The 22,757-nt window shown below is 67.1% G+C and overlaps 3 protein-coding genes across 6 annotated transcripts; all 3 read left to right on the top strand.

Annotated features, from left to right (window-relative positions):
* The first annotated feature begins 176 nt into the window (after positions 1-176).
* MEN1 (menin 1) lies at positions 177-5,311 on the top strand. 2 transcript variants are annotated; one of them, XM_032713749.1, is made up of 10 exons: positions 177-214; positions 865-1,449; positions 1,751-1,959; positions 2,307-2,435; positions 2,525-2,565; positions 2,662-2,749; positions 2,826-2,962; positions 3,323-3,437; positions 3,917-4,081; positions 4,543-5,311. In XM_032713749.1, exons 2-10 carry the CDS (start codon positions 1,008-1,010, stop codon positions 4,984-4,986), a joined length of 1,770 nt encoding a protein of 589 aa, XP_032569640.1. In that variant the 5' UTR covers positions 177-214; positions 865-1,007; the 3' UTR covers positions 4,987-5,311. The 2 variants fall into 2 exon arrangements, with proteins under 2 accessions (XP_032569640.1, XP_032569641.1); XM_032713750.1 differs by having other exon boundaries at positions 191-214; positions 1,000-1,449.
* Positions 5,312-6,994: 1,683 nt separating this feature from the next.
* Positions 6,995-16,054, top strand: SF1 (splicing factor 1). Of its 3 annotated transcripts, none has more exons than XM_032713757.1 (13): positions 6,995-7,088; positions 7,752-7,877; positions 9,398-9,473; positions 11,430-11,582; positions 11,676-11,765; positions 12,296-12,479; positions 12,556-12,671; positions 12,748-12,855; positions 13,273-13,447; positions 13,824-14,067; positions 14,653-14,712; positions 14,800-14,949; positions 15,173-16,054. In XM_032713757.1, the coding sequence occupies exons 2-13, from the start codon at positions 7,823-7,825 to the stop codon at positions 15,520-15,522; spliced, it is 1,761 nt and encodes a 586-aa protein (XP_032569648.1). In that variant the 5' UTR covers positions 6,995-7,088; positions 7,752-7,822; the 3' UTR covers positions 15,523-16,054. The 3 variants fall into 3 exon arrangements, with proteins under 3 accessions (XP_032569648.1, XP_032569646.1, XP_032569647.1); XM_032713755.1 differs by having other exon boundaries at positions 6,998-7,088; positions 14,658-14,712; positions 15,173-15,538; XM_032713756.1 differs by lacking the exons at positions 6,995-7,088; positions 9,398-9,473 and having other exon boundaries at positions 7,778-7,877.
* A 798-nt stretch (positions 16,055-16,852) lies between these two features.
* Positions 16,853-22,413, top strand: LOC116800149 (glycogen phosphorylase, muscle form). The gene is made up of 11 exons (XM_032713761.1): positions 16,853-17,177; positions 18,024-18,125; positions 18,511-18,589; positions 19,172-19,275; positions 19,450-19,581; positions 20,044-20,155; positions 20,419-20,501; positions 21,071-21,214; positions 21,287-21,379; positions 21,807-21,953; positions 22,227-22,413. Exons 1-11 carry the CDS (start codon positions 16,935-16,937, stop codon positions 22,392-22,394), a joined length of 1,407 nt encoding a protein of 468 aa, XP_032569652.1. The 5' UTR covers positions 16,853-16,934; the 3' UTR covers positions 22,395-22,413.
* The last annotated feature ends 344 nt before the right edge of the window (positions 22,414-22,757 follow it).

Below are 22,757 nucleotides of genomic sequence, written 5' to 3'. Positions count from 1 at the left end.
CCCGGCAGACCCCGCCCCCCGGCAGACCCCGCCCCCGCCCAGACCGCGCCCAAAACTCCGAGCACCGCCCACAGCGGCCACGCCCCTTCATCCGCCTCGCCCCGCCCATTCCGGCCTCTTCCGCCCTCAGCTCCCGTCCAATCCCGGCCCGCGCCGCCACAGGCCCCGCCCCCTCCCGTCGTGCCCCGCGCTGCCCGCGCCGGCGGCGGCCTCGGTGAGGGGCGGGGGGGGCCCGGCGGGGTCCGAGGGTGTCCCGGCGGGGCTCGGGGGGGTCCCAGGGGGGTTCGAGGGATCCCGGCGGGGTTCGGGGTGTCCCGGCGGCGTTCGGGGGTGTCCCGGCGGGGTTCGGAGGGGTCCCAGGGGGGTTCGGGGGTGTCCCGGCGGGGTTCGGGGGGTCCCGGCGGGGCTCGGGGGTGCCAGGGGGGTTCGGGGGGGTCCCGGCGGGGTTCGAGGGGTCCCGGGGCCGTGGGGCCGGCGGGAGGGGGGGCTCCGGGCCGGCGGTGGGGTCCGGGGGGTCCCTGGGGGTTCCCGCCGCTTTGGGGATTCCGCGGGGGGCGGGTCCGTCCCGGTTCCGCAGCCCCGGGGTCTCCCCCACACACCCCCAGAGCCCTCGACCCCCTCCCTGCCCCTGAACCACCCCCCGACCCTGCGCCCCCACAAGCCCCCCTTCCCTGTGCCCCCCAGCCCCCCATGGGCTCGGCCAGAAGCTGCTGCTCCCCCTGACCCCCCAGCCCCCTCTGTGACCCCACCTTTGCCCCCCCCGTACCCGCTCTGGGCCTCAAGCTCTGGAGGAGGTGCTGTGACCCTTCGAACCCCCTGGACTCCCCATTTTTTGTCTCTCTGACCCCTCCCATTCCTCCCCAGGCCCCACCACGGTGCTGAAGCCATGGCAGAAAGCTCCGTCCCTGCTCTGTGCCCGCCGTGGTGGGGCTGAGCCCCTGAACCCTGTGACACCCTAAACCACCCTGTAACCCCCATAAACCCCCCTTCCCCCTCCAGGCCCCAGGATGGGGCTGAAGCCGTGGCAGAAGGCGCTGTTCCCGCTGCGCTCCGTGGCCGCCGTGATCCGGCTGTTCGAGGCCGAGCTGCGCCAGCCCGAGCCCGACCTGGTGCTGCTGTCGCTGGTCCTGGGATTCGTGGAGCACTTCCTGGCCGTGAACCGCGTCCTGCCCACCAACGTCCCCGGGGTCACCTTTGAGTCCCGCCCAGGGCCGGACCCCCAGACCCGCCTGTACTTCCCGGTGGCCGAGCTGTCCATCGTGGCCGCGCTCTACGCCCGGTTCACGGCCCAGATCCGGGGGGCCGTGGACCTGTCCCTGTACCCCCGGCCCGACGGCTGCTCCTCCCGGGAGCTCGTGCGCAAGGTGTCCGATGTCATCTGGAACAGCCTCAGCCGCTCCTACTTCAAGGACAGGGCCCACATCCAGTCCCTCTTCAGCTTCATCACTGGTATGGGGGGCTGAGGGGGTGCTGGGGGGTCACACGGGGCCACGGGGGAGTCACACAGGGTCCTGGGGTGACACCTGGAACAGCCTCAGCCTGTTCCAGGGACCCTGCTTCAAGGGCTCCACACACATCCAGTCCCTCTTCAGCTTCATCACCCGTGAGGGGAGCTGGGGGGTCCCTGAGCCTCCCTGTGCCCCCCCCCCCGGGAGCTGGGCAGCTCCTGGGGCCATGGCTGGGGCCTGCCAGTTGCTGGGGGGCTCTCTGGGGGTGTCCCAGCCCCCCCGAGCCCCTGTGTCCCCCCCAGGTACGAAGCTGGACAGCTCAGGGGTGGCCTTTGCCGTGGTCGGGGCCTGCCAGGTGCTGGGGCTGCCGGACGTGCACCTGGCGCTGAGCGAGGACCACGCCTGGGTGGCCTTTGGGGCCGGAGGGGCCCAGACCGCCGAGGTCACCTGGCACGGGAAGGGCAACGAGGACAGGAGGGGACAGCCCGTGCAGGCCGGGGTGGCAGAGAGGGTACGGGGGGCATGGGGAGGGAGGGGGCACAGGGGGCTGAGAGGGTACGGGGGGGCATGGGGAGGGAGGGGACACACGGGGGGCTCAGAGGGTATGGGGGACAGGAAGGGAGGAATGGGGGACAGGGGTATAAGGACAGGGGGGATCTATGGGGACAGAGGAGACCCAGGGGATTGTGGGGTCTGAGGATGGGGCTGGACAGGGGAGTCCCCAGGGCAGGTGGGGATGCTGAGGAGCTCTGGGGACAGACGGTGCCCCCATTGCAGGGGTGGGGGGAGGTACACAAGGTGGATGTGTCCTTGTGTCCCTCATGTCACCTGTGTCACTATGCCCCCCATGTCCCCCAGAGCTGGCTGTACCTGAAGGGTTCGTACCTGCGCTGCACGAGGCACATGGAGGTGGCGTTTATGGTCTGTGCCATCAACCCGTCCATCGATGGCCACACCGACAGCCTGGAGCTGCTGCAGCTGCAGCAGGTGGGGCAGGGGGGGCACGGGGACAGCCTGGAGCTGCTGCAGTGGGTGTGGGGCAGGTGTCCCTTCTCACACCTCCCTCTCCTCTGCAGCGCCTGCTCTGGTTGCTTTACGACATGGGGCACCTGGACAGGTGAGAGGGACCCCCGACCTGCCTTGGGGCTGCCCCCCAAACCTGCCGTGGGGCCCCCCCAACCGGCTGTGGGGCTGCCCCCCACCTGCCCCACAGGTACCCCATGGCCCTGGGGAACCTGGCGGACCTGGAGGAGCTGGAGCCGACCCCGGGCAGACCTGACCCCCTCACCCTGTACCACCAGGTGAGCCAGGCTGGGGGTTGTGTGCAGCCCGGGAGTGAGCCCAGGTGGGCACTGACCTCCCCCCCATCACCCTCAGGGCATCCAGTCCGCCCGCACCCACTACAACAACGAGCACATCTACCCCTACCTGTACCTGGCCGGGTTCCACTGCCGCAACAAGAACGTCAAGGAGGCCCTGCAGGCCTGGGCTGACACGGCCACCGTCATCCAGGAGTGAGGGGGGGCTGGGGGGACCCCTGAGGGTCCAACCCTCACTGTGGGCTGGGCTGGGGGGGCTCCCTCCTCCTGTGAGGCTTGGGGGGGTGGGCTCAGGGCAGGGGGGCTCTTAGGGGTCCGTATCCCCCCTATGGCTGTGGGTGTCCTGGCCCCCCACAGGCACCTCCAAGGCCGAGGCCAGGGAAGGTGGGGGGCCCTGCCCAGGGCCTGGCTCTCGGGGGTTCCCCCACCCTCTGCAGGCTCTGTGACCCTTTTAGGGGTCCCCAGCCCTGCCCATGGCTGTGGGGCAGCCCCTCAAGCCCTGTGTGCCCCCCACCACCATGGGGCAGCCCCTCAAACCCCCCTGTGCCCCCCCAGCTACAACTACTGCCGGGAGGACGAGGAGATCTACAAGGAATTCTTCGACGTGGCCAACGACGTCATCCCCAACCTGCTCAAGGAGGCGGCGGCCGAGCCCCCCCCGGGGGCTGAGGTGGGACCCCCGGGTTTGGGGGCACCCTGGGTGGGGGGGGGGGCCCTGCCCAGGGTGGGTGTTCCTGCTGTGTTTGGGGGGCTGGGGGTACATGGGGGGGTGCATTTTGGGGTGTTTGTGGGGTGCCCCGTGTTCAGAGGTCCCTGTTTAGGGTGTACAGGTGGGTGTCCCACAGCTGGGGGTGCTCCACATTTGGGGGGTCCTTATTGGGGTGCCCCAGGTGTTGTCCCATACCTGGGGCTCCCCATTCAGGGGGTCCAAGAGGGAGCCCCACATCTGGGGATGCCTCAGGGAGTCTGGACTGGGGGGCCCAGGGGTTACCCCACATCTGGGGGAGCCGAATTTGTGGGTGCCCCTTGGGGTGTCCCTGATGTGCCAGGGTTGGCCTGTGTTTTGTGGTGCCAGGGCAGGGGTGGCCCTGTCCCCATTTGTGGGGTCCTTCCCTCCTCGGGGGTCCCCCCTGACTCTGGGCTCTGCAGGGGGCCCCCGGGGGGCTCCCGGCGCTGCAGGACCCCGAGTGCTTCGCTCACTTGCTGCGGTTCTATGACGGGATCTGCCGCTGGGAGGAGGGGAGCCCCACCCCGGTGCTGCACGTGGGCTGGGCCACCTTCCTCGTCCAGTCCCTCGGCCGCTTCGATGGCCAGGTGAGGGCTTTGGGGGTCCTGGGGGGCTTGGGGGGTCCCGGGCAGGTTTGGGCAGTCTTGGGGGGACGCTGGGGCTCCAACCCTCACTGTGGGCTGGGCTGGGGGGGGCTCCCTCCTCCTGTGAGGCTTGGGGGGGTGGGCTCAGGGCAGGGGGGCTCTTAGGGGTCCATATCCCCCCTATGGCTGTGGGTGTCCTGGGCCCCCCGCAGGCACAGGGGTCCTGGGGGCAGGAGAGCCCCACCCATTGGGCTGGACCACCTTCCTCGTCCAGTCCCTCGGCCGCTTCGATGGCCAGGTGGGGGCTTTGGGGGGATCCCGAGGGTGTCTGGGGGGTCCTGGGTGGGCTCTGGGCTCCCCCTTGTCCTCCTTGGGGTTCCCAATTACCTCTGGGTGGTCCCCGGGGTCCCCCCGATAACCTCCAAGACCCTCTGAGCCCCCATCTGTCCCCCCACGACCCCCAGGTGCGGCAGCAGGTGACACTGCTGTCGGAGGACCCGGCCCCCCCCGAGGCGGAGCTGGGGGGCCCCGAGGACCCCCGGGACTGCCGGCGCCGCGGCCCCCGCCGCGAGTCCAAGCCCGAGGAGCCGCCCACCCCCAAGAAAGGCGGGGAGCGCCGGCCTCCCCCCCGCGCCCCCCGGCCCGAGGAGACGCCGCCCGCTCCCCCCGCGGCCCCGCCGGCCCCCGCGCCCCCCGGGCCGCCCCCCACGCCCCCCCCAGGGCCGGTGCTGCGCTTCCGCTCGCAGAAGATGCGCGGGATGAAGGAGCTGCTCCGCGCGGCCAAAGTGAACTCGAGTGCCATCAAACTGCAGCTCACGGCGCAGTCCCAGGTGCAGCCGCGCCGCCCCCGCGCCCCCCCCGGCGCCTACCCCCTACCCTTCCTCAAGAGACCCCGCAAGGGCTCCTAGGGGACCCCGAAATCCCAGCGGGGGAACCCAAAAACCTGCCCGCAACACCCACCCCCTGCCCTTCCTCAGGAGACCCTGCAAAGGATCGTAGGGGGCCCCAAAATCCTGGGGGGGGGGGGAGCGAAAAACCCGGTCCTGAATCACCCCACTGTGCCCACCTCTGAGACCCCAAGTCCTGTCCAGTCCCTCCTCCCCTTCCTCAGGACACCCCAAAAGGGCTTGTGGGGGACCCAAAAAACCCAGCCCCAAACTCAGGGGGAACCCCCAAACCTGCCCCTGACACCCCCCTGTCCTTCCTCAAGAGACCCCAAAAAAGGGCTGAGAACTCCCTGAAATGCAGGAGGGGCACCCCCCAACACACCCCCTGTCCCTCCTTGAGCTCCCAAAAGGGCCGTGAGCCCCCCCAAGACCCCAAGGGGGGCAGGGCTCCCGTGCCTTCTCTCCTGAGCCCCCCAGAACCGAGGCTGCGGACTTTGGGGTTACGATGGGCTGGAGGTGGAAGGGAGGAGCAGGGGGGGGGTCATGGGGGAGGTGGGGTCAGTGGGGACCCCCCGGCTGGGCCGGGGTGAAGGATTTGGGGTCCGGGTTAGGGTTAAGGTTAAAGGTCCTGCCCCTCCTGAGGAGCCTGCCAGGGGTCTGAGCCCCCTGAAATGGGAACCGGGGGGTTGAGAGTGCAGTGAGGACAGAAGGGTGGACTGGGGGTGGAGGAGTTGGGGTGGTTGGGGTGCGGGGGGGCTCGAGGGGCTCTGCGGAGCCTTGGGTGCGGCGGGGGGGCTCGGGCAAAGCACTGAGGGGCTCAGAGCTCAACGCGAGGCTTTTGAGGCGTCCCGGATTTGGAGGACTCAGGGAAGGGGACTCGGGGGGGGGGGGACGCGGGGAAGAACCCGGGAGGGGTCTGAGACCTCTGATGGGGGGAGGTATCCCCCCCCCAAACAATAAAGAGTGTCTGTTTGTACCGAGCGCCTCGTTCTTTGGGGGTCAGAACCCCGTTCTTTGGGGGTCAGAACCCCGTTCGGGGGCGGGGGGGGGTTTGGGGGCGGTTCCCGTGAGCCCCCGCGCGGGCGGGGTGAGTTCTCGGCCAAACTCCCGCGATGCTTCGGGCGAGGTTTCGGCGGGACGTGCGACCGCCCGCCTCCCACCGCTGTCTCTGCCAATCAGCGTACACGTTCCCTGAGCGACAGCGGGGCAGCCAATCAGGTGCGTTCGGGCGATCGCCCAATGAGGGCGCAGGTAGGTGCGCACGTCACCGCTGCCCGGCACGGGGTCTCCCACCGCCCCCACCCGGGGGCGCGGGGCGGGGCTGCGCGCAGCCAGTGGCGACGGAGCTTTTGCGTTTGGCTCTGCCCTCCGCCGCACCGCCCAATCGGCGCTCGCCCCGCGCCCTCCCCATCCCCGCGCTCTCTGTGAGTGACGTCCCCGCTGGCCAATCCCAGCCACGGCCGCTCGAGGGCCGGTCCTCGCCCCTTATCCCGCCTACTAGCCAATCCTCGTGCGGGCTGCGCTGACAGATAGCACCATTGGCCAACCGCGGCGCGCGCGGCACTTGAGCGACGCGCGGCTCGGCCAATCAGCGCGGCGCGTGCGGCGCGGCGGCGTGGAAGGTTCGCGAAGGCCGCGCGGGGGCCGCTCTATGGCGACCGGGGCGAGCGCGGCCCAGCCCGGCCCAGCTCCCGGTCCCGCCGCGCCCCGCGCCCCCATGGCCGCCGCCGCTTTCCCCTTCGCGGCGCTGCCGCCGCCGCCGCCACCGCCCCCACCGCCGCCGCCGCCCCCGCAGCCGCAGCCGCCGGCGCAGCCGCCGCCGCCGCCGCCGCCGCCCGCGCAGGCCCCGGGCGGCCCCGCGACCCCGCAGCCCGCGGGCGGCCCCGCGGCCCCGCAGCCGCCGCCCGCCGCCGCCTATGGCCAGTTCCGCTTCCCGTCGCCGCCGCCGGGCCACGACCCGCCCGCGGCCCCCGCGGGGGCCCCGCCGGCCGCCCCCGCCGCACCCCCCCAGCCCGCGGGGGCCCCGCAGCCGCCGCGGCCCGAGGAGGGTGCGGGGGGCGCGGGGGCCGGGCCGGGAGATGCGGGAGGGCGTGCGGGAGCCGCGCACAAGCCCCGGAGGGCAGGTACGGCCCGGGAAGGGGGCGCGGGGGGGGCGAGGAGGGGGGCGGCGTGAGACCCCGGAGGAGAAGCGCAGTCGGGGGGAGGTGTGGGGGCGTCCCCGAACTGTAACCCCGCCGCTGTGCGGGTTCCCGGTCTTTACTCCGTCTCTGAGGGGGTCCCCCGGGCTGTAACCCCCCTGGTTTGGGGGTCCCTGGCCTTTAACTCCTCCCCTCTGGAGGTCCCCGGTCTGTAAACCATCCCGGTTTCGGGCTTCCCGGGCTTTGATCTCTCCGTTTAGGGGGGTCTCTGGGCTATAACCTCCCCGTTCGGGGGAGTCCCGTTGCTTCCGCCCCCCCCTCGCTCCCCCCGCCGGCCGCGACACGTGTCGTGACATGCGCGGCCAAGATGGAGCCCGGCGGGGGCAGGAGGGAGAGGGGGGAGTCTTTGAAACGGGACCCCAAACACACGGCGAGGGTGGAGCGACCCCTCCAAAACATCCCACGGGGACAGAGCGACCCCCCTAAACCCCAGCCGGGGACGGAGGTTCTCCCGTTGTCCTCCTCTCGTCCCCGTGTCCGCCCGCGCCCTCCTGGTGCCGGGATTTGTGTGTGTGCTCCCCCCCCCGGGTGTCGGGGTTTGTCCCCCCCCAGTGCCGGATTTGCCCCCATCCCTTGGTTTCCCCCCAGATTTCCCGCGGAAGCGGAAGCGCAGCCGCTGGAACCAGGACTCGCTGGACCAGAAGACGGTGATCCCGGGGATGCCCACGGTGATCCCGCCCGGGCTGACGCGGGAGCAGGAACGCGCCTACATCGGTAACGGTTTGGGGGAAAAACGGGGGCTTTGGGGGTCACAATCCCCGGGATTTGGGGTCAGAACCCCCCCGGGATTGGGGTCAAAACCCGAGGTTTGGGATCAGACCCTTCTGCCGAGGCTGCACCCCCACCTCGGTGACGGTCTGGGGGCAAATCGGGAGGAACCTGCCAGGGTTTGGAGGCAGAACCCCCCTCGAGATTTGGAGTTAGAACTCCAGGATCTGGCATTAGAACTCCCATGCCTGCATCGGTAACACCCCCAAATTTGGGGTTAAAACGTGGGGAGTTGGGGTCAGAACCCTGAGGATTTGGGGTTGGAATCCCCGGGGGTTTGGAGTCATAACCTCCCCCCTCCCCCAGATTTGGGGTCAGAACCCCCTGATTGGGGCTGGGGGCAATGGGAGGGCACAGCCCCCACTGTCCCCTGGGGGTCACTTTGGTGTCTCTCAGCCACCAGCCTTGGCCAAAATTCAGGAGTTTGGGCCCAAATTGGACCCTGGGGGACGGTGACCACTGTGTGACCCCCCAGGCTGCCCCCAAATTCCTCCCCAGTTACCAACAGAAGTGACCTCTGGGGGTGGGGGATGGATTAGGCTGAAACCTGCAGTTTTAGAGAACAATGTGCAGTTTTAGGCAATAATGTGTCATTTTAATGCAATAATCTCTTTATTTTGGTTGTCAGTGCTCGGTATTTGATAGTAACGTGCTGTTTGGGTGTCCTGTGTGTTTTAAGGGGGCAGTGTTCTTTTGGTAACATGTGCTTCTGATACAATGAGGTATTTTAGATAATGATGTCTGTGTTTAATGTAATTTCCTGTTCTAGGTAATAACAGTTGCTTTTTTTAGTAATTTTGTCTTTTGGGTAACGTGGTTCTTTTAGGTAATAATGTCTGATTTTTTAGCAGTGTCCTGTTTTTAGGTAAAATTCTGGTTCATTTAGATAAAACTGTGGTTTTAGGTGATAACGTTTACCTTTTTAAGTAATAATCTCGCTTTTTAGGTAACAGTATGGTATTTTAGGAAATAATGTCTTTTTTTGACTGATAATCTTCTGTTTTAGGTAATAATGTCTGGTTTTATGATAACAATTTCTAGCTTTTCCATAATAATGCTAGGAGGTTTGGTAATAATGTGCTTTTTTGGGTAATAATGTGAATTTTTTGGTAATATGATTTTTTTCTTGGTAATAACCTGCTTTTTTTTTGGTAATGATGTGCTTTTTTGGGGGAATAATGTGCTTTTTGGGTAATAACCTGCTGTTATTGATAAGAAGGCCTATTTTTCTGCTAATAATGTCAATTTTAGGTGATAACCCCTGGTTTTTTCTCACCATAACGTTTGGTTTTAGGGCAGTAATGCCTGTTTTTGGTGCCACGGAGCCGGTGTAGGTAGACAGTGGAGTTTTAGCCCGGCCGAGCTGGGCTGGGGCAGGATGTGGGGGAGGAATGTTGTTTTGGGGCGAAATGTGGGTGTTTTGTAACTGTGTCTCTCTCACCTCTCCGGGACCGGGTTCCTTCCAGTGCAACTGCAGATCGAAGACCTGACCCGCAAACTGCGCACGGGAGACCTGGGCATCCCCCCTAACCCCGAGGACAGGTCGGGACCTCCCCCCCCTGCCCCCCCGGGCACCCCCGGGACACCTGAGACCCCCCCGGGCTCCCCCCGAGACCTGGGCACCCCCTCAGTGACCCGCAAACTGTGCACGGGAGACCTGGGCCCCCCGAACCCCCCGGGCAGGATGGGACCTCCCCCCGCTGCCCCCCCCGTGTTGGGGTGCTGCTCTGTACCCCGCACTGATCCGGGGACCCCCCCGCTTTGGGGCCCTTCCCCCGGGTTTGGGGTGCTCTCTGTGCCCCACTGACCCTGGCCTGGCCCTTGTTAGCCGTGGATTAACGACCCACGGTGGCAGATTAACGAGCTCTGGTGGCTGAACGAGGCCCCGGCTCCTCTGCTCCCCCCGGCCCCACTGCACCTCCTTTCACCCCCTTTTCACCCCCTTTTCACCCCCTTTTATCCCCCCTTCCCCTTCTTTTTCTCTAATTCGGCTTGAGGGGGGGCAGAGCTGCCATCAGCCCCCCAAAAAGGGCCAAATTCCAGCCCCAACCCCCCTTTCATCTTTTCCACCTGTTTTGGTCCCATTTTTCTGTGGAAGGCCAGGACGGGGGGCCCTCCAACCCACAGGGGTCCCTCGCCCCTCAGGAGATCCCTACTCTGAGGGGGTCCCCAACCCTGGGGGGTTCTCTGTGTCCTCAGGGATCCCTCACCTTATGGGGGTCCCTCCACCCCATGGGGTCCCCAGCTCCGTGGGGGTCCCTCGCCCTACAGGGGTCCCCAGTCCTGGGGCAGTCCCTGTGTCCTCAGGGATCCCTCACCTCACGGGGGTCCCTCGCCCTGTGGTGGCCGGGGGGGCCCTCCTGGGTCCCGGCATGGGGGGGACACCCTCCGGCCCCCCAGGTTTTGGGGGTCACCCCGCACCTCCAGGTTTTGGGGGTGTCCCAGGTTTGGGGGCGCAGGCCCCGCGCTAACCCAGCCTTGCTCCTGCAGCGCCCGGGCCGAGGCCGCTCCGCGCTGCGGCGTCGTTAGCGCTGGGGGGGGGATTAATTAATGAATTAACGATTAATCACGAGCGGGGACAGTGACGTCGCAGTTCCACCGAGGACCCGGCTGCTGCCAACCCCGAAAAGTCGCTTTTTCCCCCCAAAACGGGGGCAGGTTCGACTGTCGCCCGCGCCGGCTGTTTTTGGAGGATCCGCCTTAATCTCTTCCCTTCTTGCAGCCGCTGCCAAAATTCGCTATTTTGGGGGGAGGGGAGCCAAGGGCCGATTTAACCAAACCCGAGCGATTCTGACTCTTTTTTTTCCTTCCTCGCTGATAATTCTGATTTTTAATCATAATCTGATTTTCTCACCCCGACACGGCTCAGCTCAAGCGACCTTGACTCTTCCCTCCGGGGCTGCCAAAGCCGCGCGGCCCCCCCAGACAGGGACCTTTTCCTCCTTGAAACTGGGGAAACGGGCAAAGCTGGGGAGAAACGGGCAAAAATGACAAAACCAGGGAAAAAAGGAGCAGAAACGGGGCAAAAGCAGGGAGAAATGGACAAAGCCAGGGAGAAAGGGGCCAAACCCCGAACAAGCGAGGGAAAATGGGCCCAAACTGGAGAGAAACGGGCAGAGAGGGACAAGAGCAGCTGATTTTACGGGAGGGGGGCTCTTCTGGCCTTTAGTGGGCACTAATTAATGTCCCCTCCCAATTAAGCCCCTCCTGGGGGTGGGAGGGGGCAGCCCCCGCCGCGGGTTGTGGCAGAGGGGGGCAGTGTGGGGGTTGTGGTGATTTGGGGGGTCAGGGACGCAGCCCCCTCACCCTGGAGGGGTGCTGGTCCTGGTGACACCCCCCCGGCCCCCCAGGTCCCCCTCCCCAGGACCCGTTGACAACAGGGAGGGCCGGGAAGGGCCCCGCACCCGGGGGGCTGGGGAGGCTTTGGGGAGGCTTTGGGGCACAGCCCCCTCTGGGGGGTGTCAGGGCACTCCGGTGACCCCCCCACCCCCCGGGCAGGTCCCCCTCCCCGGAGCCCATCTACAACAGCGAGGGGAAGCGCCTGAACACGCGCGAGTTCCGCACGCGCAAGAAGCTGGAGGAGGAGCGGCACAACCTCATCACCGAGATGGTGGCCCTGAACCCCGACTTCAAGCCCCCGGCTGACTACAAGTGAGGGGGGGCCCCCCCACCCCGATTTGGGGCTGATTCTGCCTGGTTTGGGGCTCCCCTGAGGGGCTGACCCCCCACCTTTCACCCCCCCAGGCCGCCGGCGACACGAGTGAGCGACAAGGTGATGATCCCGCAGGACGAGTACCCCGAGATCAACTTCGTGGGGCTCCTCATCGGGCCCAGGTGGGCACCCCGAAACTCAGGGGGTTGGGGGGACTGTGAGACTGGAGAGGAGTGGGCTTCACCTCAGAAATTTGGGGAGCTCCTAATGACACTGGGGTGCTGCTGGGTCCCCATCTTGTCAGCTGTGGGGTCCTGATGTTAGTGCCCCTGAGGGTTTGTGAGGTGCCTCCCCAATCCAACTGGGTGACCCCCTTCCCCTCCCCCTTCCTGGGTTGTGCCCCGTTCCTCACCCTAAATAACTTGCAGGGTGCATAATGATCCCCTGTGTTCTTAATGAGCTTGAGCTCCTAATGAGCCATGTGCTGCTGGGTCTGCACCGTCCCCCGGTGGGGGGGCCCCAATGGGCCTGTGGGCTCCATCCCCCCATTTTGGGATCCCCCGTTCCCAGGGGGAACACGCTGAAGAACATGGAGTATAATGCCAAAGTCGTGATCCAGGGCAGGGGCTGCAGCGTCCCGGTGTGGGGGGACCCGTGGGGTGTCCCCCTGAGTCCATATGTGACCCCCCTGTCCTGGGTGCCCGACTGCCAGGGGGAACACGCTGAAGAACATCGAGAAGGAGTGCAATGCCAAGATCATGATCCGGGGCAAGGGCTCGGTGAAGGAGGGCAAGGTGGGCCGCAAGGACGGGCAGATGCTGCCGGGCGAGGACGAGCCCCTGCACGCCCTGGTCACTGCCAACACCATGGAGAACGTCAAGAAGGCTGTGGAGCAGGTCCGTGGGTGTCCCGGGGGGGCTGGGGGGGGCCCCCGGCAGTGCAGACCCCCCCTGACACTCCCTGTGCCCCCAGATCCGGAACATCCTGAAGCAGGGCATCGAGACCCCCGAGGACCAGAACGACCTGCGCAAGATGCAGCTGAGGGAGCTGGCGCGGCTCAACGGGACCCTGCGGGAGGACGACAACAGGTCAGGGGAGCCCCACGCCCCCAGTTCACCCCAAATAACCCCCCGAGCCCCCACGTGACCTCCCTGTGCCCTGCAGAATCCTGCGGCCGTGGCAGAGCACCGAGACCCGCAGCATCACCAACACCACCGTGTGCACCAAGTGCGGCGGCGCTGGGCACATCGCCTCTGACTGCAAGTTTGCCAGGTGACCCCGAAGTAAACCCTCAGATCTCCCAAACCCTGCTGAGACCCCCCAAAACCACTAGCCCCCCCGAGATCGTCCTAAAGCCCTTGAGATCCTCTTTGACTCGCCTGAAATCCCCCCAGACCACCTGAATTCTCTGCAAATGCTCCCTAAATCTCCTGAGACCCCCCCCAAACACTTCCCAAATCCCAAGCTTTCCTGAATATCTCAAGCTCTCCCCAAATCCTCCGCAGAACCCCTGAGATCCACCCTCAAACCCCCTGGGATTCTGCCAAGCCCCTGAAACCCGCTTGAGATCCTCCCTACCTGCCCGAGCTCCCCCTCAAAATCCCTTGGGATGCTCCGGTGCCGCTGAGATCTCCCCAGAGCCAGAGGGGTTTGGGGTGCAGCCCCCCGGTGTCCCTGTCCCCGTTGCAGGCCCGGGGACCCGCAGTCTGCGCAGGACAAGGCGCGCATGGACAAGGAGTACCTGTCGCTCATGGCCGAGCTGGGCGAGGCCCCCGTGTCCGTCAGCTCCAACGCCGCCCACAACAACAGCCCCTTGTCCAGCAGCCACCGCGCCGCCAGCCAGGCTGGGGGGCAGCCCCCCCCGGTGAGTGACCCCCCTGAACTCCCAAACCTGCCCCCGAACCCCCCTGACAGCCCTGAGCCACCTCAACCCCCCCAACCACAGCCCCTTGTCCAGCAGCCACCGTGCTGCCAGCCAGGCTGGGGGGCAGCCCCCCCCGGTGAGTGACCCCCAAAACTCCCTGATCCCCCGACCCCTTCTCTGCACAGAGCCACCCTCCCCCAAATGAGCTCTGCCCCTTTAGAGCCCCCCGACCCCTGGGACCCCCCATTTTCCCCCCACAGAGCCACCCTCCTGGGTGAACTCCATCCCCTCCGAGCCCCCCAAAGTCCCTGAACTGTCAGACCTCCAGACCCCTGTGACCCCCCCGGACCTTGTGTGACCCCCCCTTTTCCCACAGAGCCGCCCCCCCTGGATGAGCTCGGCGCCCTCGGAGAACCGCCCCTACCATGGGCTGCATGGGGGACCAGGGGGGCCAGGGGGCCCCCACAGCTTCCCCCACCCCATGGCCAGCATGGGGGGGGGGCATGGGGGGCACCCACTGCAGCACACCCCAAACGGGCCTCCCCCCTGGATGCAGCCCCACCACCCCCCCATGGGGGGGGGCCCCCACCCCCCTGGGCACCCCGGCCCCCACCACATGGGTACGGACGATCCTGGCTGGGGGGGTTTGGGGGAGGAGTGGGGGGGCTGGGTGGTCAAATGTGGGGGGGAAGGATGGAAAAGGGTTTTTTGGGGTGAAAAGGGGGGTTTGGCACCCCCCCAATGGCACAGCGGTTCCCCCAGAGTGGGGAGCTGGAAAGTTCTTGAAGAGGGGGTGTGAGAATTTGGGAGGGGCTGGGGGATTTGGGGGGAGATTTTGGGAGTGGGGGGGTAGGGATTTTGAGGGGGAGCTGGGAGGATTTTAGGGGTGAAAAGGAGGCAGTTTGGGCACCTCTCAGATGTGGGGTTTGTTCATCTTCAACCTGGGAAGCTTTTGGAGAGGGGGGAGGACTTTTTAGGGGGTGAGGGGGGATTTGGGGGTGAGGGCTGGAAACTGGGGGAGGGACGATTTTGGAGGTGAAAAGGGCATTTCCCCAGGCAGTGGTTTCACGGTGCAGGACCCGAACCTGGGGAGGTTTTCAGGGAGGGAGCATTTGGCGGGGGGGGAGGGGAATTTTAGGAAGAGTGTTTTTGGGGTGGGGGGGGTCCCCCCCATCCCTAAGGCCACGGTCTCTCATTCCCTCAAGATCAGTACCTGGGAAATGCGCCGGTGGGCTCTGGGGTCTATCGCCTGCACCAGGGAAAAGGTGAGAACCCCCTAAACCCCCGAGCCCCCCGCCCACCCTCCTCTGCCCCCCAAACTCCCTCTGAGCCCCCCGTTTCTGCCCCCCCAGGTATGATGCCGCCGCCGCTGGGTATGCTGCCCCCGCCGCCCCCCCCGCCCGGTGGGCAGCCGCCCCCCCCCTCCGGCCCCCTCCCTCCCTGGCAGCAGCAGCCGCCGCCGCCCCCCAGCAGCAGCAGCACCCCCTTGCCCTGGCAGCAAAGTGAGTGCTCAGGGGGGGCCTGAGGGTTTTGGGGGGCTCCGGGGTGGGGTGGGGAGGGAAGGGTGGCCCCGGGGGAGAGGGCAGGGCACGAGGGGTTTTGGGGCGTTTTCCCCGGGTTTGGGTCATTTCCCCTTCCCCTGGGGGCGGGGAGACTTGTTGGTTTTGCTCTTCCTGGGGTCCCGCTAATTAGCACCGGTGCTAACGAGCCCTTTCCCCCCCCCAGATACGACGACCACCACGAGCGCTGGCAACGCCTCCCTCCCGCCCTGGCAGCAGCAGGCGGGGGCGGGTGCGGCGGGGGGGGGGGCGGCTTCTTCGGGGGCCCCCCCGCTCCCCGGCAGCCCCTCCATGGTGCCTTTGCCCCCCGGGGTGCAGCCCCCGCTGCCCCCCGGGGCCCCCCCGCCCCCCCCGCCGCCGCCTGGCTCCGGGGGCCTGATGTACGCGCCCCCCCCCCCCCCGCCGCCCCCCCCCATGGACCCTTCTAACTTCGTCACCATGATGGGCATGGGGGTGCCCGCCCTGCCCCCCTTCGGCATGCCCCCCGCGCCCCCCCCGCCGCCCCCCCAGAACTGAGCCTCGGACTCGGCCGCTGCGGGAGCCCCCCGGACTGATCCACTGCGGGGAGTCCCCCCCGGACTGATCCATTGGTGGGAGGCCCCAAAACACCGTGGGCAGCCCCCCCAAAAGACCATAGGGAGCACCCCCAGAGTGATCCATTGTGGGGAGCCCCCCTGCCCCCCACCATGAACTGATTGATTTTGGGGAGGCCTGTCCCCCTCATTGGCTGTTCCAAGTGGCCCCCCCGAACCTCCCCCCGGGACCACCTTGTGAACTGGTTTGACCCCCACCCAATACCCCCAAATCAGGGGGGCCCTGAACTGCGGGGGTGGGGGGCAGGGGCTGTAACTTGGGTGCTGATGGTGGGGAGGTCAGCGGCACCCACCTGAGCCCCCCCCAGTCTCGGGGTTCTCCTGACCTGTGTCACCCCCTCGCTTCGTTCTGGGCCCCCCCATCGCCCCGCTGTAGAGCCGCCCCCTTCACCCTCCCACGCTTTCTTTTGTGTATGAATAAAGGAGCGGGACCCCCCAGCTGGGCCCCCCCTCACTTCGTGTCTCGCGTCCTCCCCCTCTCCCGTTTCCCCGCACCGGGGTCGGGTTTCGTTTTGCCCCCCCCCCAGTGCCCATGAAACCCGAGCCGGGGCCGGGGGGGGGTCGCAGCCCCCCCACCCCCTGCGGCCGTCACTCACCCACCGGGGTCACCGCGAATGTCAGGTGTCGGTCACCGCCGATGTTGAATGTCGCGACCCTCGGGGTGATGATCCGGTTACCGCGGCGGGGGCGGGGGCGCGAACACACACAGATCCTGAGACCCGCGGGACGCCCCCCGGGCGGTTTTGGGGGGCGGGGTGAGGGCAGCGGGTGCGGACCCCCCCGTGGGGGAAACGCGCACACTCACCGGGACACTTGGGACGGCCCCGGACACCCGGGACACTCCCCCGGACACTGCGGACCCCGCGGGCGGGTTTGGGGGGTCCTGGTGGTCGCGGGGGGTCTCGGACCCGGCCCGGCCGCCAGGGGGCGCTGTCCGACCCGCCGCCGCGAATGATGACGAACCGTGGATGGGGCGGGGCCGCCAGGGGGCGCTGCCGGACGCGGCGGTGTTGGGGCCCCGCCCCTCATGAATAACCAATGAGCGGGGCCGCTGCACGGCGGGTCGGGGGCGTGGCCTCCTGAGAGCTCCGCCCCGCCCCTCATGAATAATGAAGTACCCGCGCGCTCAAAGCGGCGGGGGCGCCGCTGCCGCCGCCTCCAGCCCGGAGCCCCCCAAACCCGGAGCCCCCCAGGACCGGGTGCAGCCTCCCCAGAGCCCCCCGATCCCGGTACCCCGAGCTCCGCAGGCCCCGGAGCCCCCCGGCCCCTGACGCCCAGGGACCCCTCAAAGCCCCTCCGACTCCACGGCGACATCCCCCCCCCATCACTGTCGTCATGTCGCGACCGATGAGCGACGAGGACCGGCGGCGGCAGATCAGCGTGCGGGGGCTGGCGGGGGCCGAGAACGTGGCGGAGCTGAAGCGCAACTTCAACCGGCACCTGCACTTCACCCTCGTCAAGGATCGCAATGTCGCGACAGCGCGCGATTACTACTTTGCGCTGGCCCACACCGTGCGCGACCACCTGGTGGGGCGCTGGCTGCGGACACAGCAGTACTACTACGAGAAGGACCCCAAGGTGGGGGAAAGGGGGGTTCCGGAGGGGCTGAGGGGCGTCTAGGGCTGTGCACCCAGCAGTGCTGCTACGAGAAGGACCCCAAGGAGGGGGAAAAGGGGGTCCTGGGGAGGTCTGGAGAGGTCCTGGGTGGTTCTGCAGGACTGGGGGGGCTTCTGAGGGAGGTCTTAGGACTCTGGGCACTGTGCACCCGAGAGTGCTACGATGAGAAGGACCCCAAGGTGGGGCAAAGAGGTGTCCTGGGGAGGTCGGGGGGAGTCTGAGGCATCCTGGGAGGGTCTGGGGGCTGCACAGGCAGCAATGCTGCTGTGAGAAGGACCCCAAGGTGGGGGAGAGGGAGGCCCTGGGGGGATCTAGAGAGGTTCGGGGGGGCCTGGAAGGATCGGGGGGGGTCCTTGTGGGAGTAGCAACAGTGCTACTGTGAGAAGGACCCCAAAGTGAGGGGAAAGGAGATTCTGGAAGGATCTGGGGGGTCCTTGGGGGAGTAGCAGCAGTGTTACTATGAGAAGGACCCCAAGGCACTGAGAATCTGGGGGGAGCAGACCTGGGGGGGAGGTTGGGGGGGTATGTGAGGGGGGCGTGTGCACGTCTGGGGGAGCAGGTCTGGGGGCTCTCAGGCCTGGAGGGGCTGTAGCTTTGGGAGTGCAGGTTTCGGGGTACATTTTGGGTCTACTGCCCCCCCCCCGCCCAGTTAATTTTATCTTGACCTTTCCCACTGACCCGCGGCTGCCATTTAATCCCGACACCGGATAGCGGGGGGGGGGAGGTGGCGGGGCGGGGGGGTGTCGCGGGGCCGGGGGGGAGTCTGTGACCCCCCCGCGACCCCCTGCCCTCCCCGTGTCCCCCCAGCGCATCTATTACCTGTCCCTGGAGTTCTACATGGGGCGCACTCTGACCAACACGATGGTGAACCTGGCGCTGCAGAGCGGCTGCGATGAGATGCTGTACCAGGTGTGGGGCAGGGGGAGCAGGGGGGCCGGGGAGGGGATCAGGGACCCTGGGGAGGGGACCAGGGACCCTGGGGAGGGGGCCGGGGGGCTGCACGGTGACTGCGGTGAGGTTCTGTTCCTGGGGGTACCGTGGGAGGGAATTCGGGGGGGGATTGTGGGGTGCGGGAGGGAATGGGGGGGATGGAGGAATATGGGGGGGACACCGTGGGGGGGACACAGAGGGATCGAGCGGGGGTTGGGGGGAACATGGGAGGGGCTGGGGAGGATGGGGGGCACAGAGGGGACGAGCAGCGGAAATGAGGAGGGTGGGGGGAGATGAGGAGCGGGACACAGAGGGGACATGGGGGCATTTTGAGGTGCCCCTGACCCCCCTCGTTCCCTCCCAGCTGGGGCTGGACATGGAGGAGCTGCAGGAGATCGAGGAGGACGCGGGGCTGGGGAACGGCGGCCTGGGGCGGCTGGCAGGTGGGGGGGATTATAGGGGAGGACTGGGGAGGCCCTGGGGGGATCCTGGGGGGCTGGGGGGGCCCTGTGATGTCCCTGGTCCCCACGATGGCCCTGGGATGTGCCCCCTGTACCCCCCTAAGTGACACCTGAATCCTGAGATCTCCCTGCTCCCCCCCAGTCACTGAGATGTCCCCAGTGTCCCCCCCTTGGTGACACCCCTGTCCCCATGATGGTCCCAATCCCTGTTCCTGGGATGTTCCTGTCCCTCACTGCCCTCCCAGGCTGTTTCCTGGACTCCAAGGCCACCCTGGGACCCCCGTGACCCCCCCCCAGTGATGCTGAATGACCCTCCTGAGCCCCCCAGGCTGTTTCCTGGACTCCAAGGCCACCCTGGGACCCCCGGGACCCTTCCCAGTGATGCCAAATGACCCCTCTGACCCCCCCAGGCTGTTTCCTGGACTCCATGGCCACCCTGGGACCCCCATGACCTTCCCTGCCACACCCAATGTCCCTGACCCCCCAGTGACCCCCAATGACTCCCCAGTGACCCCCAATGTCGCTGACTCCCCCAGTGACCCCTGACCCCCCTGTGCCCCCCAGCCTGTTTCCTGGACTCCATGGCCACCCTGGGACTCGCTGCCTACGGATACGGGATCCGCTACGAGTTCGGGATCTTCAACCAGCGAATTGCGGGGGGGTGGCAGGTGCGGGGGGGGCGGGGGGGGCTGGGGGGCTTTGGGGGTCCTGGTGAGTTCCTGGGGGCTGCTGGGGGGGTATCTCAGGGGTTTTGGGGAGGCCAATGACCGGGGGGGGTTTGGGGTCCCTGGTGGGTCCTCGGGGAGAGGTTGGGGGTCTCAGGTGTTTCGGGGTCCCCCCAGGTGGAGGAAGCCGACGATTGGCTGCGCTACGGGAACCCCTGGGAGAAGGCACGGCCCGAGTACACGATCCCAGTGAGGTTCTACGGGAGGGTGGAGCACGGCCCGGGCGGGGCCAGGTGGCTGGACACGCAGGTGAGGGGCACAGGTGTGGTACAGGTGTGCACAGGGGAGGTACAGGTGTGCTAAAGGTGTGATACAGGTGTGTGAATGGAGGGGAGCACGGCCCGGGCGGGGCCAGGAGGCTGGACAGGCAGGTGAGGGGCACAGGTGTGGTACAGGTGTGGGGCGGGGGGGGGGGGGAGCACAGGCCAGGCAGGGGGGCAGGGTGGGGCTGTGCTGCAGCTCAGAGGTGTCCCCTCTTTCAGGGGGGGCTGTGTGTGTTTGGGGGGGTCTGTCTGTGTTTGGGGGGGTCTGTGTGTGTTTGGGGGGGTCTGTGTGTGTTTGGGGGGGTCTATCTGTGTTTGGGGGGGGTCTGTGTGTGTTTGGGGGGTCTATCTGTGTTTGGGGGGGTCTGTGTGTGTTTGGGGGGTCTATCTGTGTTTGGGGGGGTCTGTGTGTGTTTGGGGGGCCCTGGCACACCGGTCTGTCCCACAGGTGGTGCTGGCTGTGCCCTATGACACCCCCGTGCCCGGGTACCGCAACAACACCGTCAACACTCTGCGTCTCTGGTCGGCCCGAGCTCCCAACGACTTCAACCTCAAGGACTGTGAGTGCCCCAAAACACCCCAAACCCACCCCTGAAACCCCAAATACCCCCACTGACCACCCCCAGGCCCCCTGGGGACCCCAGGGCCACCCCCAAGGGCCTCCCTGCACCCCCAAATGTCTGCCAGACCCCCAAATGTCCCCTCCAGGGTAGGGATCCACCCTCAAACCCCACTTTGCTCCCCACTAACCCCCCCCCCCATTCCTAAACCCCCTGGGGGCCCCCAAACCTCGGGGCCCCCCTGACATGCCCTGTCTCCCCAGTCAATGTCGGGGGGTACGTCCAGGCCGTGCTGGATCGAAACCTGGCAGAGAACATCTCCCGTGTGCTGTACCCCAATGACAACGTGAGGGGCTGGGGGGGAGCTGGGGGGGGCTGGGGGGGCCTGGGGGGTAGGCTGGGATGCCCAGGGGGGTCAGGGACACCCCCAAACCTGGCAGAGAACATCTCCCGTGTGCTGTACCCCAACGACAATGTGAGGGGCTGGGGGGGAGCTGGGGGGGGCTGGGGAGGAGCTTGGGGGCTGGAGGGTGGGCTGGGATCCCCAGGGGGGTCAGGGACACCCCCAAACCTGGCAGAGAACATCTCCCGTGTGCTGTACCCCAATGACAGCGTGAGGGGCCGGGGGGGGACTGGGGGGGTTCCTTGGGGGTCCTGAGGGTTTCTGAGGGACTCTGGGACCCCCGGGGGAGTGGGGGTACCCCCAAACCTAGTGGAGAACATCTCCTGCATGCTGCACCCCAATGATAATGTAAGGGGATGGAGGGGAGGCCTTTGGGGGGTCCTGGGGGTCCCTATGAGGGGTCTCATGGGGGGGATACTCCCGGTTTTTCAAGGCAAGGAGCTGAGGCTGATGCAGGAGGGTCTGGGGGCAGTTTGGGGGTCTCATGGGTGGGCTATGGGGGGTTATCCCAGTTTTTCGAGGGCAAGGAGCTGAGGCTGAAGCAGGAATACTTCGTGGTGGCGGCGACGCTCCACGACATCATTCGGCGCTTCAAATCCGCCAAATTCGGGAGCCGTGACCCCGTGAGAACGTCCTTCGAGACCTTCCCCGACAAGGTGAACCCCAACCCCTCCGGGGCACCCCCAAACCTGCCCTGAGCCCCCCGTGACCCCCCCGTGCCCCCCCAGGTCGCGATCCAGCTGAACGACACCCACCCGTCCCTGGCCATCCCGGAGCTGATGCGGATCCTGGTGGACGAGGAGCGGCTGGGCTGGGATGAGGTGGGGGGGGGGGCACCGGCGGGGGGGGGGACATCGAGACCCCTTGGTGGGGGGTCCCCAAAGGCCGTCGGTCCCCCAGGCTCTGTGTTCCCCCAGGGAAGGGGGGCAGGGGGACCCCAGGAGTGTCCCAGGGTGGGAGGTGATGGTGTGTGCTGGGGGCTGTGGGGGGCTGTGGGTCTCTCCTCTGTTCCCAGGTGGGGGGTGATGGTGTGTGCTGGGGGGTGATGGTGTGTTCTGGGGGCTGTGGGGGGCTGTGGGTCCCCCCCGTGCCCCCCCCACATCCCCCCAGGCCCGGCACATCACAGTTCACACCCACACGAACCCCACGGTGCTGCCTGAGGCTCTGGAGCGGGGCCGTGGGCTGGGGGGCCATGGGGGACTGTGGGGCAGGTTTTGGGGGGCTGTGGGTCACTGTGGGTCCCCCCAGGCCTGGAACATCACGGTTCGTACCTGTGCCTACACCAACCACACGGTGCTGCCCGAGGCCCTGGAGCGGTGGCCGGTCCATCTCCTGGAGTCGCTGCTGCCGCGGCACCTGCAGCTCATCTACGAGATCAACCAGCGCTTCCTCGACGTGCGTGGGGGGCAACGGGGGGGCGAGGGGTGGGGGCAGTCGGGTCTGGGGACACCTGGGCCCTTGGAGGGGAACCTGGGGGCAGGGGGAGCTCAAACCTTTGGGCTCTTGGGGGGCACCTGGGGGACACCTGGGGGGCAGTTGTGGGGCAGTGGGGAGCAAGGGGGTGCCTCGGTGGTTGAGGTGTCCCTGGGGCAGCAGTGGGGGGCAGTTGGGGCCAGTTGGGAGTCCAGTGTCCCCCCCAACCCCCCGTGCCCCCCGTCGCCCCCCCAGCGTGTCTACGCCTCGTTCCCCGGGGACCACGACCGCCTGCGCCGGATGTCGCTGGTGGAGGAAGGTGCCGTCAAACGCATCAACATGGCCCATCTGTGCATCGTGGGCTCCCACGCCGTCAACGGCGTCGCCGCCATCCACTCCCAGATCCTCAAGGACAGCGTGTAGGGGCCCCCCCGACACCCCAAAATCCCCCACAGCCCCTCGGCTTCCCCCTTGTCCCCTCACAACCCCCCATCGACTCCGTTACCCGTATCGACCCCCACATGCTGGATAGGATCCCCCAAGGATGCTGGGTACAGCCCCCCCCAGCCCCCAAATCCCCCTCGGCCCCTCCCAGCCCCCCCAGCTCACCCCCAGCCCCCCACATCCCTGTGCAACCCTCCCATCCCGCTGTCCCTCTCGGCCTTTTTCTATTGTTGTCCCTTGTCCCACCTTCATCCCCCTCCCTGTCCCCATCCCTGGAGGTCCTGGGGGTCCCTGTGACTCTTTGGATCTCCCTGTGGGTCCCCGTGGGTTTCTGTGATTCCC

Source organism: Chiroxiphia lanceolata, chromosome 31, assembly GCF_009829145.1.
Source record: "Chiroxiphia lanceolata isolate bChiLan1 chromosome 31, bChiLan1.pri, whole genome shotgun sequence".
Lineage (NCBI taxonomy): Eukaryota > Metazoa > Chordata > Aves > Passeriformes > Pipridae > Chiroxiphia > Chiroxiphia lanceolata.
This window is presented reverse-complemented; position numbering and strand designations above follow the sequence as displayed.

What these genes read in the sequence shown, in the direction of transcription:
- MEN1 (XM_032713749.1), top strand. Translation starts at nt 1,008, where the DNA reads ATGGGGCTGAAGCCGTGGCAGAAGGCGCTGTTCCCGCTGCGCTCCGTG. An exon ending in CCTCTTCAGCTTCATCACTG is followed by an intron (nt 1,450 to 1,750) that starts GTATGGGGGGCT and finishes TGTCCCCCCCAG; the next exon opens with GTACGAAGCTGGACAGCTCA. An exon ending in CCCTCACCCTGTACCACCAG is followed by an intron (nt 2,750 to 2,825) that starts GTGAGCCAGGCT and finishes CATCACCCTCAG; the next exon opens with GGCATCCAGTCCGCCCGCAC.
- SF1 (XM_032713757.1), top strand. Translation starts at nt 7,823, where the DNA reads ATGCCCACGGTGATCCCGCCCGGGCTGACGCGGGAGCAGGAACGCGCC. An exon ending in GGGCTCCTCATCGGGCCCAG is followed by an intron (nt 11,766 to 12,295) that starts GTGGGCACCCCG and finishes CCCGACTGCCAG; the next exon opens with GGGGAACACGCTGAAGAACA. An exon ending in TCTGACTGCAAGTTTGCCAG is followed by an intron (nt 12,856 to 13,272) that starts GTGACCCCGAAG and finishes TCCCCGTTGCAG; the next exon opens with GCCCGGGGACCCGCAGTCTG.
- LOC116800149 (XM_032713761.1), top strand. Translation starts at nt 16,935, where the DNA reads ATGTCGCGACCGATGAGCGACGAGGACCGGCGGCGGCAGATCAGCGTG. An exon ending in CGGCCTGGGGCGGCTGGCAG is followed by an intron (nt 18,590 to 19,171) that starts GTGGGGGGGATT and finishes TGTGCCCCCCAG; the next exon opens with CCTGTTTCCTGGACTCCATG. An exon ending in TCGAGACCTTCCCCGACAAG is followed by an intron (nt 21,215 to 21,286) that starts GTGAACCCCAAC and finishes GTGCCCCCCCAG; the next exon opens with GTCGCGATCCAGCTGAACGA.